The sequence below is a fragment of the Paroedura picta genome, chromosome 15 (assembly GCF_049243985.1).
Source record: "Paroedura picta isolate Pp20150507F chromosome 15, Ppicta_v3.0, whole genome shotgun sequence".
NCBI classification, from domain to species: Eukaryota; Metazoa; Chordata; class Lepidosauria; order Squamata; family Gekkonidae; genus Paroedura; species Paroedura picta.
The window spans coordinates 26,923,127-26,939,364 of NC_135383.1; the positions used below are offsets into that span (position 1 = coordinate 26,923,127).

The 16,238-nt window shown below is 47.4% G+C and overlaps 1 protein-coding gene across 3 annotated transcripts in view; it reads right to left on the minus strand.

Annotated features, from left to right (window-relative positions):
• Positions 1-9,555: 9,555 nt before the first annotated feature.
• Positions 9,556-16,238, minus strand: part of HNF1B (HNF1 homeobox B) — a 118,280-nt gene continuing 111,597 nt past the window's right edge. For all 3 annotated transcript variants that reach the window (XM_077311043.1, XM_077311044.1, XM_077311042.1), the window contains exon 9: positions 9,556-10,326. Coding sequence is in view for 2 of the 3 variants with exons in the window: in XM_077311044.1 (XP_077167159.1) it covers positions 10,306-10,326 (21 nt within the window). In the remaining variant the exon portion in view is untranslated. The remainder of the gene's footprint in view (positions 10,327-16,238) is intronic.

Below are 16,238 nucleotides of genomic sequence, written 5' to 3' on the forward strand. Positions count from 1 at the left end.
CTAGCTCTTGTCCCCGAGCTTCTGGAGACCCGATCGCCATTTTTTCCCCTTAAACCGGCTAAACAATGAATAAGCGCAGCTTCTTCGGCTGAAGTACCTCCACAGAAGTGCTTAACAGTAAAACAAAGCTTCCTTCTGCAATTGTCATTAAACTTTCTGAGCACAATACAGCCCCCTGTTTGACACTGCTTGTAATTTTCGGCCAGAAACTGCACTCATCGGGGGGGAGGGGGATTTTTTCTTACTTGAAGAGCGTGTAAACGATTAAGCACCAGCTCGTACGCCAGCGAAAAAGGACTTTCTGAAACATCAAATGAAAAAATATTCGTTGCTACTGGTGTTTTCAGGTTTTTAAAAAACAGATTTTAAAGGGAAAAGGGCTTTCCGGGAGCATGAACACAACAGTTCATTGGCTGTTCTGTTTGAGTGATGGCCAGGGGTGGGAAGAAGTGCAGAAAAATATCGCCTCCTTTGTTGCGATTCTGACGAGACCGGAAACTTTTGGGTAACAAAAACAGCGCTAGTGGGAGAGACTTTTTTTCCGCTAGAAACGGCAGTGTGCGTTGTCAAGACCTGCCTCTATTAATTGTAGCGCTTTGCAATAGCGTTTACATTTGGCTACATTGGTGGTTGTGCGGAATGGCCCTTGCATTAGGTGAGATTCAAATGAGTAGCTGTGTTGGTCTGAAGTAGCACAATAAAACCAGAGTCCAATAGCACCTTTAAGACCAACAAAAATTTATTCAAGGCATGAACTTTTGAGTGCTTGCATGCACAGAGAAGATCCTCTTTATACGGTTTGCTTCAGTAAGATTATTGTTTTGCAAAACTCTTGTTGGTCATAAAGTGGACTTTGTCTCAAAATCTGAAGACTCCATGCTGATCTTGTGTAAGCATTACACATAAAACATATTTGGACCTTAGTTATCTCCTTGCTGGGGGAATCTATCAAATGGTATTTCTGCATGAGTCAGACTGCTAGAATGTGCTCCACACGAAGCTCAACACACCCTGATTACGAATACATCAGAAAGCACAATATTTGCACTTGGTGCCTATAAAACAAGGGGTTTATTTATTTATTTTATTTCTTCAATTTCTTACCCGCCACTCCTGAATGGCTCATGGCAGGTTACAACGTCTGTATAAAACCCCTAATAAAACTTCCCTTAAAACCCTAGACAGAAAAATCAGAAAAATAAAATAAGTGAAATAAGATACGGCAGAGAAAACCAAATTCTGTACTAACTCAATCCCATTCCCCTCCCCCCCCCAATAGAATCTCCTAGAGCAGGGGTAGTCAACCTGCAGTCCTCCAGATGTCCATGGACTACAATTCTCATGAGCCCCTTTAGAGGACCGCAGGTTGACTACCCCTATCCTAGAAGAAGGAGGGAAGAGTTTGCAGATGAAACCTCTGGCTGCCACGCAGACCTCTCAGTTGCTGATTTTAGAGGATCGCATATGCTGGCTAAAGAACTATTGTACAACTTGTAAAGTGCCGAAATTATTCTTCCTCCTTTCCTGTCTCAACACTTCCCCCTTACAGTATGTGGGACCCCCATCCTTCACAAGTGCCACTCACCAGGGGAGTATTTGTGTAAAATGTTTGTACTGCATCTGCTCATGAACCTCACGTGGCTTGCAGTCACAATCATAAGATTAGAAAAACCACAATATTGTCTACAATCTCCCAGAGATGGTGCCAAGGATTTGCCCAGCAAACTTTGGACAAAGTTCTGTAATTTAAAATGGTGGTGGTGGAAGGGAGGTCTGTCTTGAAGGTCTTACAAAAGGCCACCAGAGCTGGGGGGTTGCGTACAACTTATGGAAGATGACCACCAAATTCCAAGAAGAAGCATTGGTTTTTACATACATTCTCTATCTCAAAGCGGCTTACAATCACCTTCCCTTCCTCTCCCCACAACATGAACCTTGTGAGGGAGGGGAGGCTGAGAGAATCCTGAGATAACTATGTCTCTCCCAAGGTCACCCAGATGGTTTCCTGTGGAGGAAGAATGGGGAAAGAATCATAGAGTTGGAAGGGATCTCCCGGGTCATCTAGTCCAACCCCCTGCACTATGCAGGACACTCACAACCCTGTCACTCATCCACTGTACCCTGCCACCCCCTTAAACCTTCACAGAATAGATGGCTCTCCAGCCTCAGTTTAAAAATCTCCAAAGATGGAGAGCCCACCACCTCCCGAGGAAGCCTGTTCCCTTTTCATAGAATCTGAATAGTTGAAGCTTTTCAGAGCAGTGAGCTTACAACAGTTGGCTAATTAAGCTTCAGTTCCCCCAGGCCTGTGATGGCCACCCTAGACACGATGGCTTTGGCCAAGCAGACTAGATGGAGGAGGGAGGCAGAGCAAGGCTCAGAACAAGGCTCAGGCTGAGATGGAGGAGCCCGAAAATACAGAAAGAACCAGGAGCCCTTGCTGAGCGTTTGGGCTGAAGCCATTAGAATTTGTGCGTCTCTCTGTCTCTCTCTCTCTCTGCATACCTGCTATTCTGTAGCAGTACTTCTGTACTTCCTCCTGCAGTCTACCTGAACATTTTGCAAACTACACAACTATAATAAAGAAATAAGACTTTCCATGATCATTCTTTACTTCCCACCTAGAACCTCAGATCTAGAACAGTGGTTCTCAACCTTCTTAATGCCGCGACCCTTTAATGCAGTTTGTGGTGACTCCCAACCCTAAAATTATGCAAGTATTCTTTCACAGAAAGTAAACTGAAACTGACATGAAGATCCATTGTTCATGGCTGTATATAAATTGGTTTTTTTCCAGAGTTTCTCAGTTCTGCCTCTTGTCCCACCATGCTGATCTTGCTATTTTTCATTGCTCCAGACAGATGAACGCTCTATTTTGATCTACCTCTGTCTGTTGTGTGGATGGTGCCCCCCTGGCCAAGCAGCTTGCCCTACCATGACCCCTGTGAAAGGGTTGTTTGACCCCCAAACGGGTCCCGACCCCCAGATTGAGAACCACCTCTCAGGGAAGTGGATGAGCATGAACAGTTCTCTCATGCCCCAGAGGGACAGACCAGAACGAATGGGATGAAATTAATTCAAAAGAAATTCCATCTAAACATCCGGCAGAAGTTCCTGACAGTCAGAGCGGTTTCTCAGTTTCCTCGGGAGGTGGTGGGTTCTCCATTATTGGAGATTTTTAAATGGTGGCTGGAGAGCCATCTGACGGAGAGGCTGATTTTGTGAAGGTTCAAGGGGGTGGCAGGTGACAGTAGATGAGCGATAGGGTTGTGAGTGTCCTGCACAGTGCAGGGGGTTGGACTAGATGACCCATGAGGTCCCTTCCAACTCTATGATTCTATGAGTATATCCAAGGGGAGAAGGGGTGAAGATACACACACAAAAGATTTAAAAAATCAAGACTCATGGAATTCTTTCATAAAGGTAGAATCACACTGCTGGATGGTAACATTCAGGATTTGGGGAGGGTGTGTTGCTGGTGCTTGTGGCAAAGCTTTTCTGCCGGGGGGGGGGCAGGCTATAGTTCTCCAGATGTCCCTGGACTACTGCAAGTGCTGGCAGGGGCTCATAGCGGTTGTAGCACTTGGAGGTTGTGTTTCCGTTGTTTCTTCCTGTTAATGGTCAAGGCCTGGGAAGGGAAAGAAAAATAATGCAAGTAGATGACTGCCTACGGCATTGGTGTCAATGGGAAAGGTTTGGGTTGTTGGACCATGGGGAAAAGTGTCTTTGCGAAGAGTCTTGCGGACCTGGTGAGGAGGGCTTTAAACCAAGTCCAACGGGGAGCGAGATGTACATTCAAAGCCCAATTCGATGGCAATAGCAGTAGATGGGGACACTGCTGATCCAAAGGGAATGGCAGTGATGCAGGGAACTATTAACTGACAGGAAAGTTCAAAAACTAAAACCTCGGGGTACTCATACGAAGAATTATGATGTCTCGACACTAATGCACAGAGTAGGGGAAACAAGCAGGAAGAACTAGTAGTCGTAATAGAGGAAGGGGACTATGATCTAATGGGCATTACAGAAACCTTGTGGGATAACTCTCATATCTGCAATAATAGGACTGAGAGTTACAACTAATTTAAAAGGGACAAACAAATTAAAAGGGGAGGAATAGCACTATACGTTAAGAATATATATACTTGTGAGGAAATACATGTGTCAGAACACAAAGTTCAAGTCTTTGGGTAAAAATAAAAGGAAATAATAGTGGTATTATGGTGGGTGTCTGCTATAGGCCACCTGGCCAGGCAGAGGACTCGGATGAGATGCTCCTAGACCAGATCACAAAGTTCTCAGAGAGGCAGGACCTAGTGGTCACGGGAGATTTCAATTACCCCAGTTTCTGTTGGAAGATCAGCTCTGCTAAATAAGCGAACTCCAATAAATCCTTGTCTTGCTGACAACTTCATTTCCCAGAAAGGTGAAAGGGCAACCAGGGGGTCTGCTGTTTTAGACTTGATTCTCACCAATAGGGAAAAAATGGTTGATGAGGTAAAAGTTGTGGACACGCTTGGTAATAGGGACCATGTGATTTTGGACTTTATGATCTTGGGAAAGAGAAAAGCTACACATAACACACACAGGCTGGATTTCAGGAGAGCAAATTTTAACAAACTTAAATGTTGGTAGAATCCTGTGGTCAGGAAAAATAAAGGAGATTTGCACCCATTTTATTCAGAAATAAAATGGGCTTTTTGTCTAGTATAGAATAATCTCAAATACATCCAGAGTTCTTTCTGGGAGTGGGGTGAAGGATCATCATCAATAAATCCTGTTTTCTATTTCCCAACAATCTGAATGTGAAGCACAGTTTTGTCTCAATATTTTCCTTTACTTGTGTGTGTGTGAAGGGGATTTCAAATTTCTCTTTTCCTTGCTCCCTTCTCCCCCCCCCCCCACACACATGGGATTATCTTTACCAGTCAAATTCTCATTTTCTGTGGCTTTCTCTTAGAACATGGTTTCTATTCATCTTCACCCTTCCCCCCCAGTCACATCCCATTGACTCATTCTGAGGTCAGTCATACATTACTGGTTTTGCCACATCACGGTGTGTGCAGTTTTGGATCCCTTTAACCCTCCCCCCCATGCTGGAGCTTCCTTTGGAGGACATCCATACTTGAGTCTTAGAATCATAGAATCATAGAGTTGGAAGGGACCTCATGGGTCATCTAGTCCAACCCCCTGCACTATGCAGGACACTCACATCTCAATCGCTCATCTACTGTCACCTCCAACCCCTTGAGCCTTCACAGAATCAGCCTCTCCATCAAATAGCTATCTAGTCTCTGTTTAAAATTTTCCAAAGATGGAGAACCCACCACCTCCCGAGGAAGCATGTTCTACTGAGAAACCACTCTAACTTTCAGGAATTTCTTCCAGATGTTTAGATGGAATTTCGTTTGAATTAATTTCATCCCATTGGTACTGGTCTGTCCCTCTGGGGCAAGAGAGAACAATTCTGCTCCATCCTCTACATGGCAGCCTTTTAAAATACTTGAAGATGGTTATCAGATCCCCTCTCAGTCGTCTCCTCTCTAGGCTAAACAGACCAAGCTTCCCCAACCTTTCACCATGCGTCTTGGTCTCCAAACCCTTCACCATCTTTGTTGCCCTCCTCTGGACACGTTCCAGTTTGTCAACTTCCCTCTTCAACTGGAGTGCCCAAAACTGAACACAGTACTCCAAGTGAGGCCAAACCAGAGCAGAGTAAAGCGGTACCATCACCTCCCATGATCTGGACACGATACTCGGTTTGATACAGCCCAAAATCCCATTTGTCTTTTTAGCCACTGAGTCACACTGCTGACTCATGTTCAGTGTATGGTCTACTAAGACTCTTACATCCTTTTGCACATGCTACTGCCAAGACAAGTCTTCTTATATTGGTGTATTTGGTTTTTCCTGCATAAATGCAGAACTTTACATTTGTCCCTATTGAACTTCATTTTATTCAGTTTAGCCCTGCATTCTGTTGCTGTCTTCAGTTGTGTTTGCTACCCCTCCCAGTTTAGTATCATCTGCAAATTTAATAAGTATCCCCTCTAATCCCTCATCCAAATCATTTATAAATATGTTGAACAACACAGACCCCATGACAGATCCTTTGGGAACTCCATTTGTCACTCTTTTCCAAGAAGATGCTGAACCATTAACAAGCACCCCTTGGGTATGATGTGTCAACCAGTTATTGACCCACCTGACAGAATTAGGATCCATACCGCATTTTACCAACTTGTGAACAAGAATATCATGTGGAACTTTATCAAAAAGCTTTACTGAAATCCAGATAAACTATGTCCATGGCATTCCCCTTATCCAGCAAGGTAGTCACTTTCTTGAAAAAAGAGATAAGGTTGGTCTGACATGACTTGTTCTTGCAAAACCCGTGCTTAGACATCACAGCTCAGTTCCAGCTGCTCAAGGACCGAGTGTTTGATTATTTGTTTCAAAATTTTGCCAGCTACAGATGTCAAGCTGACGGATCTATAATTACCCGGATCCTCCTTGTTCCCTTTCTTGAACATTTGCCCACCTCCAATCATCTGGCACCTCACCAAGAAGTGTCAAAAATAATGGACAGAGGTTCAGAGATGACATCTGCACGTTCTTAAAGTCCCCTTGGATGCAGTTCATCTGGCCCAGAAGATGTTGTTTCATTTAAAGAAACTAGGTGTTTGTGGACTGCTCCAACAGTGATCCTAGGCCACCATTCCCGTCCCCTGTGTTCTGTTACGTTTTTGCCACGTTGATCACTATTTCCCTCACAAGAGAAGACTGAGGAGAAATAGGAGTTAAGCAGTTCAGCCCTCTCTTCATCATCTATTATAATTTCACTTTCTTGTCCTCACAGTGGTCCTGTGGTGTCTCTATACTTTTTCTTGCTTGATATATAACTAAAGAACCCTTTTATGTTATCTTTAGCATTTCTTGCTAAAGAAATTGCTTTCCCTTGTTTTACATCCAATGACACTTGAGGCATCCCCTAGATCAGGCGTAGTCAACCTGTGGTCCTCCAGATGTCCATGGACTATAATCCCATGAGCCCCTCCCAGCGTTTGCAAATGCTGGCAGGGGCTCATGGGAATTGTAGCCCACGAACATCTGGCGGATCACGGGTTGACTACCCCTGCCCTAGATGATTTTCTCTGAGGGTTGGTTGTGACTTGTAAGAAGCACCCTACCGTGTCCCCCCCCCCAACAAAATGGTTTATGGGTCTCACACCTACACGCAATTATCTGCTAGGCCTTAATTGAGAGCTTGAGAGTGACTGCTCTTTCTCTCCCATAGACCAAACTACTTTTCCAAGTGCAAATATGGGTCGGGCTTGAATGAGGGGTAGGGTGCTAACAAGAGGTGTGCATTGTGGAGTGGGAAGGCCCACCCCCTCTCTTATGATGCAGGTACCCTTCCCAGTGGAGGCTCACCCAGTGCCAGAAAAGGAGGCACCCCCCCCCCACAGTTGACTGTCCCCCCCCCTGGCAGTCTCATGAATTCCACTTTGGGTCTTGTGGCCCTGCTCCTCATTGCAGTGTGGGCTGTTGGCCAATCATTGCTAGGTTCCGACTCCCATGTCCTCTGTCCTGCCATCCCAACCATTTGATACCCCCTCTTTTGTGCTTGGCCTGGTGTGTTCATCCCACAGAGTGAGTCCAGACCTGAAGTGTTCCCAAACGTGGGGCTGGAATCACATGGCCTAATGGCCTGAACTGCAAGGGCTGAGGGTTTTTGAGGGTTTTTGCAACCCCAGCCAGCATCAGCTATCCAGAGGAAAACTTCAAAGGGTTTGGGGAACATCATGAACCTCAAACCTCAAATAGTGTTTCTCACTTCGTGACCTGTCAATGGACCCCCCCCCATTCTCCGTCAGACGCCTTGCGTGATGCACTGAAAGCCCATAACAACAAGGCTCCCCCCGCCACCCGCTGGTGTTACCATCTCGTTTGTTCTCACAATCCCCAAACCGCCCAAGCTATCCTGAGGGTAACCAGCCATGGCACAGTCAAGACCATTTGTCATCTTCCAAATATGTGATGGAGGAGACCAAGTGGCCCAGAGTGGTCCACTCACCTATAAGGGACGAAAACTCAGGTTCAATTGATGGATCACACGTTCAGAGTTGTCGGGTAGCTGAGTGTGATCAGGAGAGCATTGCTAGGAGAGAGCCAATCGCACCAATAAGAAATCCACCCAGTCCCTGTCAGTGACCATCTTGCTCACCGCATCACTCAGTTCCCCTTCCAACATGCCTTTCCTGGTGTTTGGTTTGTTCTGGGGCCCGAGTCCCACTTGGTGCGAATGGCCGTTTGGTTTACCAGATAAAACTGCAAAGGATTTTCGTAAGTCCAAGCCAATATCCTGAGCACACGTTTCTGTCCAGCACTCCCACTCTTTTTGTCTCCATTGATATGCGAAGGCATCCCTTGGCCCCCGGGGGGCTCCTGATGCCCATTTCAGTCATCATCCCCTTTTTCCTCCCGCCAATTGGGCATTCTTGGTCAGGGACCATCAGTGCTCAAAAACCATACAGAGATCGATTTAACACCGGTGGTTGGCTCAAAAGGCCAGGAAAGGGGGAAGGGTGGACCTCGTGGAGTTCCTGAGAGAACATCTGTAAGTGTGCAGTTGTTTCTTCAGCAGAAACCTCACCCCACATCAGCCTTTGCAATTCTGGAATTTTTCTCCCCATAAACGTCCACCTTGGCAAAATCCCTCCTCTTCTGCAAGCCTGTGCTTGAAGATCAGGGATCACCACTATCATTAGTGGTGTGTCGATGGTCGACAGGTCTTCTGTGATTGAGGAAAAGGATCTCATTGCAATGCTTTCCACCCACCACACACTTGCTGCGGTGCCTGCCTTCGATATTTCACCTAACCCAAAGTATCCATACGAAAAAGTTCATCAAGTCCATAGGAAACTATGCTCCTCACTAAACTATGACATAGGAAGGCAGGTGGGTGGATGACCAACTCCCAGGACCAAAGGGAGAAGACTGGACACTGGACAACACCCAGAAACCATGTCCGCAATGAGATGATACACTCAGAGGGCTCCACAGTGAATTTTACATCTGTAGCTCCCCAGAAAACAGCTAAATCAGGGTAGTCAAACTACGGCCCTCCAGATATCCATGGACTACAATTCCCATGAGCTCCTGCCAGTAAACGCTGGACATCTGTTTGACTACCCCTTTGCTAAACAGTTAATGAACTCAAGCGAATCCAAAGGTTCGTGAACATGGGGAGGTTTGTGCAGGTTTGGGGTTCGAGGTTCCCACAAACCCCACAAACTTCTACTTTCCAGGTTTGTGCCCACCTATATTGTCATGCCTTCCTAATGTCCTTTTAACAATAAAAACTGAGTAAAATGGTAGAAAAACAAACAGGTCAGCCAGTTTGTCTATGGAGTATAGGTAAACTCTTCAACCCTCTGAAGCACCCAGAACCTCCCTTTTGAATTCTTTTGGGCCATATGCAACCAAGATACATTCACCTCCATGCCTTTTTTGATACACAAAATACACAAAGGAAATGCTAGAAAGTAGCTGTTCTTTGACTAGGTTATTTTTCTTCTGTTCATTCAAAAAAATTCCAGGGAAAGTTGCAAATTAAACTCTGCCCTTACAAAAAAAGAGGAAACAGTAAGAGATCTATATACAGGTGGGAAAGATTGCACTTAATTTTGTATACATCCATTGGATAACATTCACTTTCTTTAATATAAATCTCTTTGGGTGGACCGCGGGGGAAGGAAGAACCGGAGAGCGGGAAGGGAATTTCTTTGTATTTACAATTCACTGGCTCAGTTCAATAGCACAGGAGGTTCCTCCTTCCCAACCTGAAGTAACAGCTCTGACGTCCCTCTCCCCAGTCTGTTTTAGTGGAGGAATGTAACTTCATAAATATGATTGATCTTCATCCATTTCCTTCCTCCGACTCCTTCGTGGTTCCCATTTTGTTCTTCTTTCTCTTGTTAAGTGACAAATGCCCTCTGGAAGGAAAATACTTGCAAAGTCCTTAAGACAAGTCTTGGAAAATACTGTGGGGAGGGGGATTGCCCCTTCCCGGGGAACTGAGCCCGGATGGTTGCCATTATAAGTCTCTGAAAGGCTTATCCCTTGGCACTCTGGCACAGCTTCTCTTCAGTGGGATCCTTGTTAGGATGCGGCTGGACGATCTATCCAAGCTTTGCCCCCAGCAGTCTCCAGCCTCAGACCTCCATTGTCAGCTAATGGCAGGACGCTTTGGGAAAGAATTATGTCCAGTGGCTCCATGCAGAGGAAGGGAGAGGCTGAGTATCACCAAGCTTGCAGTGGACACTGGAAAGAAAGGAGAGGGCAGGTGAGTAGTGGAAACAGAGTCAGAAGCCATATACAAAGCATTATTTTGAAGGAATCAGCGAATCATACAGTTGGAGGGGACCTCCTGGGTCATCTAGTCCAACCCACTGCACTATGCAGGACTCTCATCCACTGTAACCTGCCACCCCCTTGAACCTTGGTAACCACACCTGAAAAACATAAAGGGTAGTATTGGTGGAAGAGCCCTGTGCAGGCCCTGTGGAACTCAGAGAGTTGTGTCGGGGCCTGCAGCTTGTCTGGGTGCTCATTCTACCATGTAGGGGTCAGGATAGGAGAGCAGCTCCTGGATATTGTTAACTGCTCCCTGACAACTCCCTGAGCTGCTTAAGGAGGTGGTGGTTTGTCCTCTCCTTAAGAAACCATCGCTGGACCTGGCCAGCTACCAACCAGTCTCGCACTTGGCGTTTCTGGGTAAGGTAGTTGAAAGGGCCGCTCCTGGAAGTTCCTGGAAGAAACTTCGGTGCTTGATCCATATTAGTCTGGCTTCCGTCCTGGTGGAGACGGTGCTGATTGCCCTGATGGATTATCTCCGTCGCCAGATGGATCGGTGCGGCTCGGCCTTGCTGGTTCTATTAGATCTGTTGGCTGCATTTGACATGGTCGACCACGAACTGCTGGCTGGGGATATGGAGCACAGCTCTCAGCTGGTTATGCTCCTTCCTCCATAACCGGACCCAGAGGGTGGCGGTGTGTGTGTGGGGGAATTATTGAATCCGTATCGACTCCCATGTGGGGTCCCTCAGGGCTCGGTTCTCTCCCGCACGCTATTTAACATCTTCAGCACCCTCTGGCCCAACTGGTGCGGAGTTTTGGCTTGGGGTGTCATCAATATGTAGATGACACCCAGCTGTATCTCCTGATGTATGGCCGCTTGGACTCTCCCCTGGAACCATTTGCCAGATTTTGGAAACCATGGCTAAATGGTTAGAGCAGAGTTGCCTGAAACTCAATCCCGCAAAGACGGAGGTACTGTAACTGGGGGGGAGGGGGAATGTTCAGGAAGTGCACCTTCCCACCTTGGCAGGAACACAACTAACCATCATGTCCCAGGCCAGGAATTTGAGTGTGACCTTTGATGCCTCCCTAGCTATGGAGCTCAGGTCAAAAAGGTGGCCGGCCAGGCATTTTTCCATCTTCGCCAAGCTTGACTACTAGCGCCCTACCTGTCCCCTGAACACCTGGCCATGGTGATGCATGTGACGGTCACCTCCAGAATAGATTTTTGTAACTCGCTGTATATGGCCTGCCCTTTGGCTTGACCCGGAAATTGCAGCTGGTGCAAAATGCAGCAGCTAGGATCCTCAAATGAACACCTGGGAGGGCCCACATCCAGCCAGTACTGAGGCAGCTGCATTGGTTGCTGGTTGTGGCCCAGATCTGGTTCAAGGTTTTGGTTCTGACCTTTAAGGCCCTGTGTGGTCTGAGACCCGCATATTTGAGGGACCGCCTGTCGTCCTATGCCTCCGCAAGGCCTTGCGCTCTGCAGGTTCAAACTTGCTGGTCATTCCCGGCCCTCAGGAAGTGTGTCTGGCCTCGACCAGGGCCAGGGCCTTTTCAGGCCTGGCCCTGACCTGGTGGAATGAGCTCCCAGAGGAGCCTCCAGCATTCCGCAAGGCCTGCAAGATGCAGCTCTTCCGCCAGGCCTATGGTTGAGGCTGACGCGCTGAGGAAGACCTGCACGACTCCCTCAGGACAATCAGATACTGGGATTATGCGATCAGCAGCCTTCGGTTTTTCTGCCCCCTTTTTTCCCCTCCCTGTTTTATGGGAATTTTATTGGGGACTTTTATGCAGACATTTTGCAACCTGCCGCGAGCCGTTGGGAGCAGCAGATAAGAAATCTAAAAATAAATAAAAATAAATAAGGACCAGAAAGGCCCTGGCCCTGGTCGAGGCCAGGCACGCCTCCCAGGACCTTCAGCGAATTCATACCCACAGACCGAAGTGCCCTGTGGAGGGCATAAGGAGGTAGGCGGTTCAGTAGGTAAGCAGTCAAAACCAATACCTTGGACCTGATCCAGTAACAAACTGGCAGCCAATGAAAGTGTTTCAATAAAGGCTGAACATGGGCCCCCCAGGTCAAGACTTGGTGACCTCTCCCCGTGTGATGTCTGACTTCCCTCTGAGCCCAAGTGAGCTTCCACGGCAGAGCGGAGATCTGAACTTGGGTCTCCCAGATCTCGATCTGAGGCTCCATCTACAGATTACAAAGCCTTTGTGTTCACTGGGGAGTTTCCCACCTCCTGGACGGGCACCAGCAATTTTCTGCTTGTGAAGCCACTTTAGCCGCTCCTCTTGGTCCTTTTGGCACCTGCAAATCACCAGGTGGCTCCAGTGCAAAACGTACCTTTAGCCGCATAAGGAAACTGCTTTGACCAAGGAAGACATCTGCAGCTCCATCATGTGGTCTGCAGGTGCAAAAACAGCCTAGAGGAGAGGCTAAAGTGGCTTGAAGTAAACAAGAGCTGGATTTGAGTCCAGTCCTACTAAATTGGGGTGGAGTGTGTGAAGCATTCGAGGGTCAACCCCCCCCCCCTTTTTGTCAGATACAACAAGATTCAGACTCTTGGAAGCTTCTTCTTGGCCTCTTAGTTGGCAGTCAACTGCAGACCAAGATGGCTGCCCTCTGAAGCAGAGAAAGGGAAGCAGCAAACTCCAGTTGCCCCAACCCACCATGAGGACTTTCCCCTCTAACCACGACACAACTCTGGCTGATTCAACAAAGTTGCTGCTGTGCTGCTCTCAAGTCTCTCTCTGCATCCCCCGAAGAATGTTCCATTCTTTCGATAACAACCAGTTAGAGGTTCCTGGCCCCAAGAAGGCCCATCTGGACTGGTGGAAGGAGCTCCTGGAGCACATCAGGGCCTGTCGGTTAGCACAATTCCGCAGGCCCTGTAAGACGGAACTCTTCTGCCAGGCTTTTGGTTGGGGCCAAAGTTCACATCTAGTTACCTACCTATTCATGGCCCCACCCACTCAGGTGTCCATCTATCTATGCATTGTTCCCCCCCAAATTATTCTGAATTTTTTGGAGAACTCAACACCAATAATAGTCATTCTATGAATGTAGCATTTCTATTTTTCATATGTCACAATTTGTTTAAACTAATTTCAAGTGTAATTTTTATCTCTTGTAATTTGTATTTTATTGTGTTGTACCCACCTGGAGCCAGCTGGCTGAGAGGACGGTCTAAACGAATATGTGTGCATGGGGCTATGGAATTTCAGTGGCAGGGGAAATACTCCACACACATGCTCAGAGGCAGTGGTCCGCCACCTTTTTCAGGCTGCGGACCGGCGGCGGCAGGGAGGGCGATCTCCCAGCCGCGCATGTGCGGCCGGGTCACGCATGTGCATCTGCGCCATGCGCTGCTGCAAATGCGCGCATGAGGCACTCCCACGCATGCGTGAAAACGCACGTGCGCGTCCCAGCGCGGCCCTGCAGAGGCAGGGAGCCGCAGCCCAGTGCCAGGGCCGAGCCGCTGCCTGGTGGTTGGGGATCATCGCTCAGAGGCACTAGCACTGTTCAGTGCTACTTTACATTTTCAGGCCCTATTGTTGATAATCCTACATTCCAACTAGATTTTTTAAAAATTCAAAGAGATCCCTGTCACCTCTCCCTATAATTTATTGTTGTTATTACTATTGTACTGTTACTTTTGTTTCTCCAGTTTGTAAAATTCCAATAAATGAAGAAAATGAAGGTAAATGCCAAACAGACCAACTCCTGCTGATCACAGGAGTTGGCTCCAGTTTAACGGAGGATGGAATTCTCTCTGCCACCCCGGAATTCAGGGCCTCCTCAGCTTCATCAGATCAGGCCGAGCAAGCCACATCATGCTGGGCTTTGATTAAGAGAACATTTCCTGCGTCTGGGAATGTCTGTTTCAACAAGCAAGCATCAAAGTCAACGGGAGGGTAAGGCAGGATAATCAATCAAGGGCAAAGTTAGGGTTGAGCGCCTGGCAGATGAATTGATAGTGCCTTTCAAAGGAAATGGTATTCCCTGGTTGTGTGGATGCGCCTGGCTGCCTGAGTGATGGAGATTGGTCAGCCAGAGCTCCCCCAAGGGTGGGAAAACCAGCAACAATGAAGGCCGGCTTACACCTGCACCAAATGGCAGGAGAAAGAGGGAGAAATGTTTGGATGAGGGTCCTTAGCAATGGGGAGGAATGGCATGCCCCTATGACCCAATCCTTCAGGAGGATAAAAACCCTAATGAAGGGCTCTACTTCCCCAGGCTGCATGAACCAGCAACAACACTCTCTCCACCTGAGTCAGACCCTGGTACCTGAAGGGATACATTGGCCACTCAAACTGGCAGGGGCTCTCTAGGGTCTCCACCTGGAGGCTTGCACGTTGACTCCTACCTGGTTCCTTTAAGCCAAGGTGCCTTCTGCATGCCAGCACTCACACAAAACACAGCCACAAGAACCTACACACTACTCCACAGCCTTTCTGCTCGCTCCAGGAAACACCATCATTGCATGAGAATCTGAGCTCATTTTCTAAAAATCCCCCCCTCCTTTTTTGGCATGCCAATGTATTTTTCAAAACGAAAACTCTTATCAGTCAAGAAGTTCAAGGCTTTCTCTCCTAATTATCTACTAATCGATAGAGGCCACATATTTCCCACAGTCTGCAAAGCTGTGTTTAAAAAAAATAAAGAGGCCCTTTTGTCTGATCCAGAAAAGCTTTTCCGTCATGCAGCCATGTTTGCAGGAACTCCCCACTTGGCACCAAGGGCGTCCCAAGGTTCCATTGTGTCAGGGGGTCCAAAGGCCAAGTTCTCCTCACCTGACCTTTGAATCCTCTGGCTTCAGGTTAGCTTCTCTCCTGTGGCAAAAGCCCACAAATGAAGCAGTTGCTTCACCTTCTTTAAAACCCCATCACTATTGTCTTGAACACAGATGCCCTATACAAAGGCAGATCATGACTTCAACTAGTCTAGCGCAGTCTGCTCGAACTAACACTACTTCTCAGGCAGATAAAGATCTTCCTCAGCCCCCCCCCCCCCCCAGATCCTTGCACTGGCGACATCAAGGGCTGCACCTGGGATCACTTGCATACAAAGTGCATAAGCAACCTCTGAGCTATGGCTCTTGGCCACAAAGTGGGACCCCTTTGCATCATCATCAGCACTGGCAGAAATGAAACCCAAGTACACATTAAGCATCCTCAGATCTGTCTCTCTGCTGCAATGTGACTCTCTTTCTTTCCCTTGCACCATTTCTTCCCTCCTCTTCATTCCCGTTCTTATCTTTTCTACTGTGAAGATGTTAAGCTCCTCAAAGCTTCTTTCCTTTCCTTTCTTACATGACCCTGGAAAAGCACTGTGTCTGTGGATGGAGCTGTTGAGATAATAATACGCAGAAAAACATTGTTTCAGGAGTCACGGCTCAGCCTGACTAATTGTATGTCCATATGAAATGGCATTGTTCTATCAGATCATTGTTCCTAAGGCACTGCTGACTGTTAATTAATTAGTTAATTCACGAATTAATATTTTAAATATTTCTGTCCCACCTTTCCTCGTGGCTAAAGGCAACAATCATGGGCAGCAACTGTCTAGATTCTCAGGGGAAGGTGTCTTTCTGAACACCTACTACGTGAGGGCCAGTTCAAAGTTTACGAAGTGTCCATTATACGGACGTTGCACAGAAGTGTCCTGGGCATTCCCAGCTGGGAACTCCGTTCCCAAGCATGCAGGGGCAGCAGCCAACCCGGCACAAGGATCTGCACGGTGTTACTGGAGTTGACCTGTGGCCATCATTTTGTGGCAGGCTCCGTCTCCATTCCGTGTCCACCATTGTGCTGCTGCGTCCGCCATGCTGTGCCAGGTTAGAAAAGGCTGGGGACCAATGATGTCT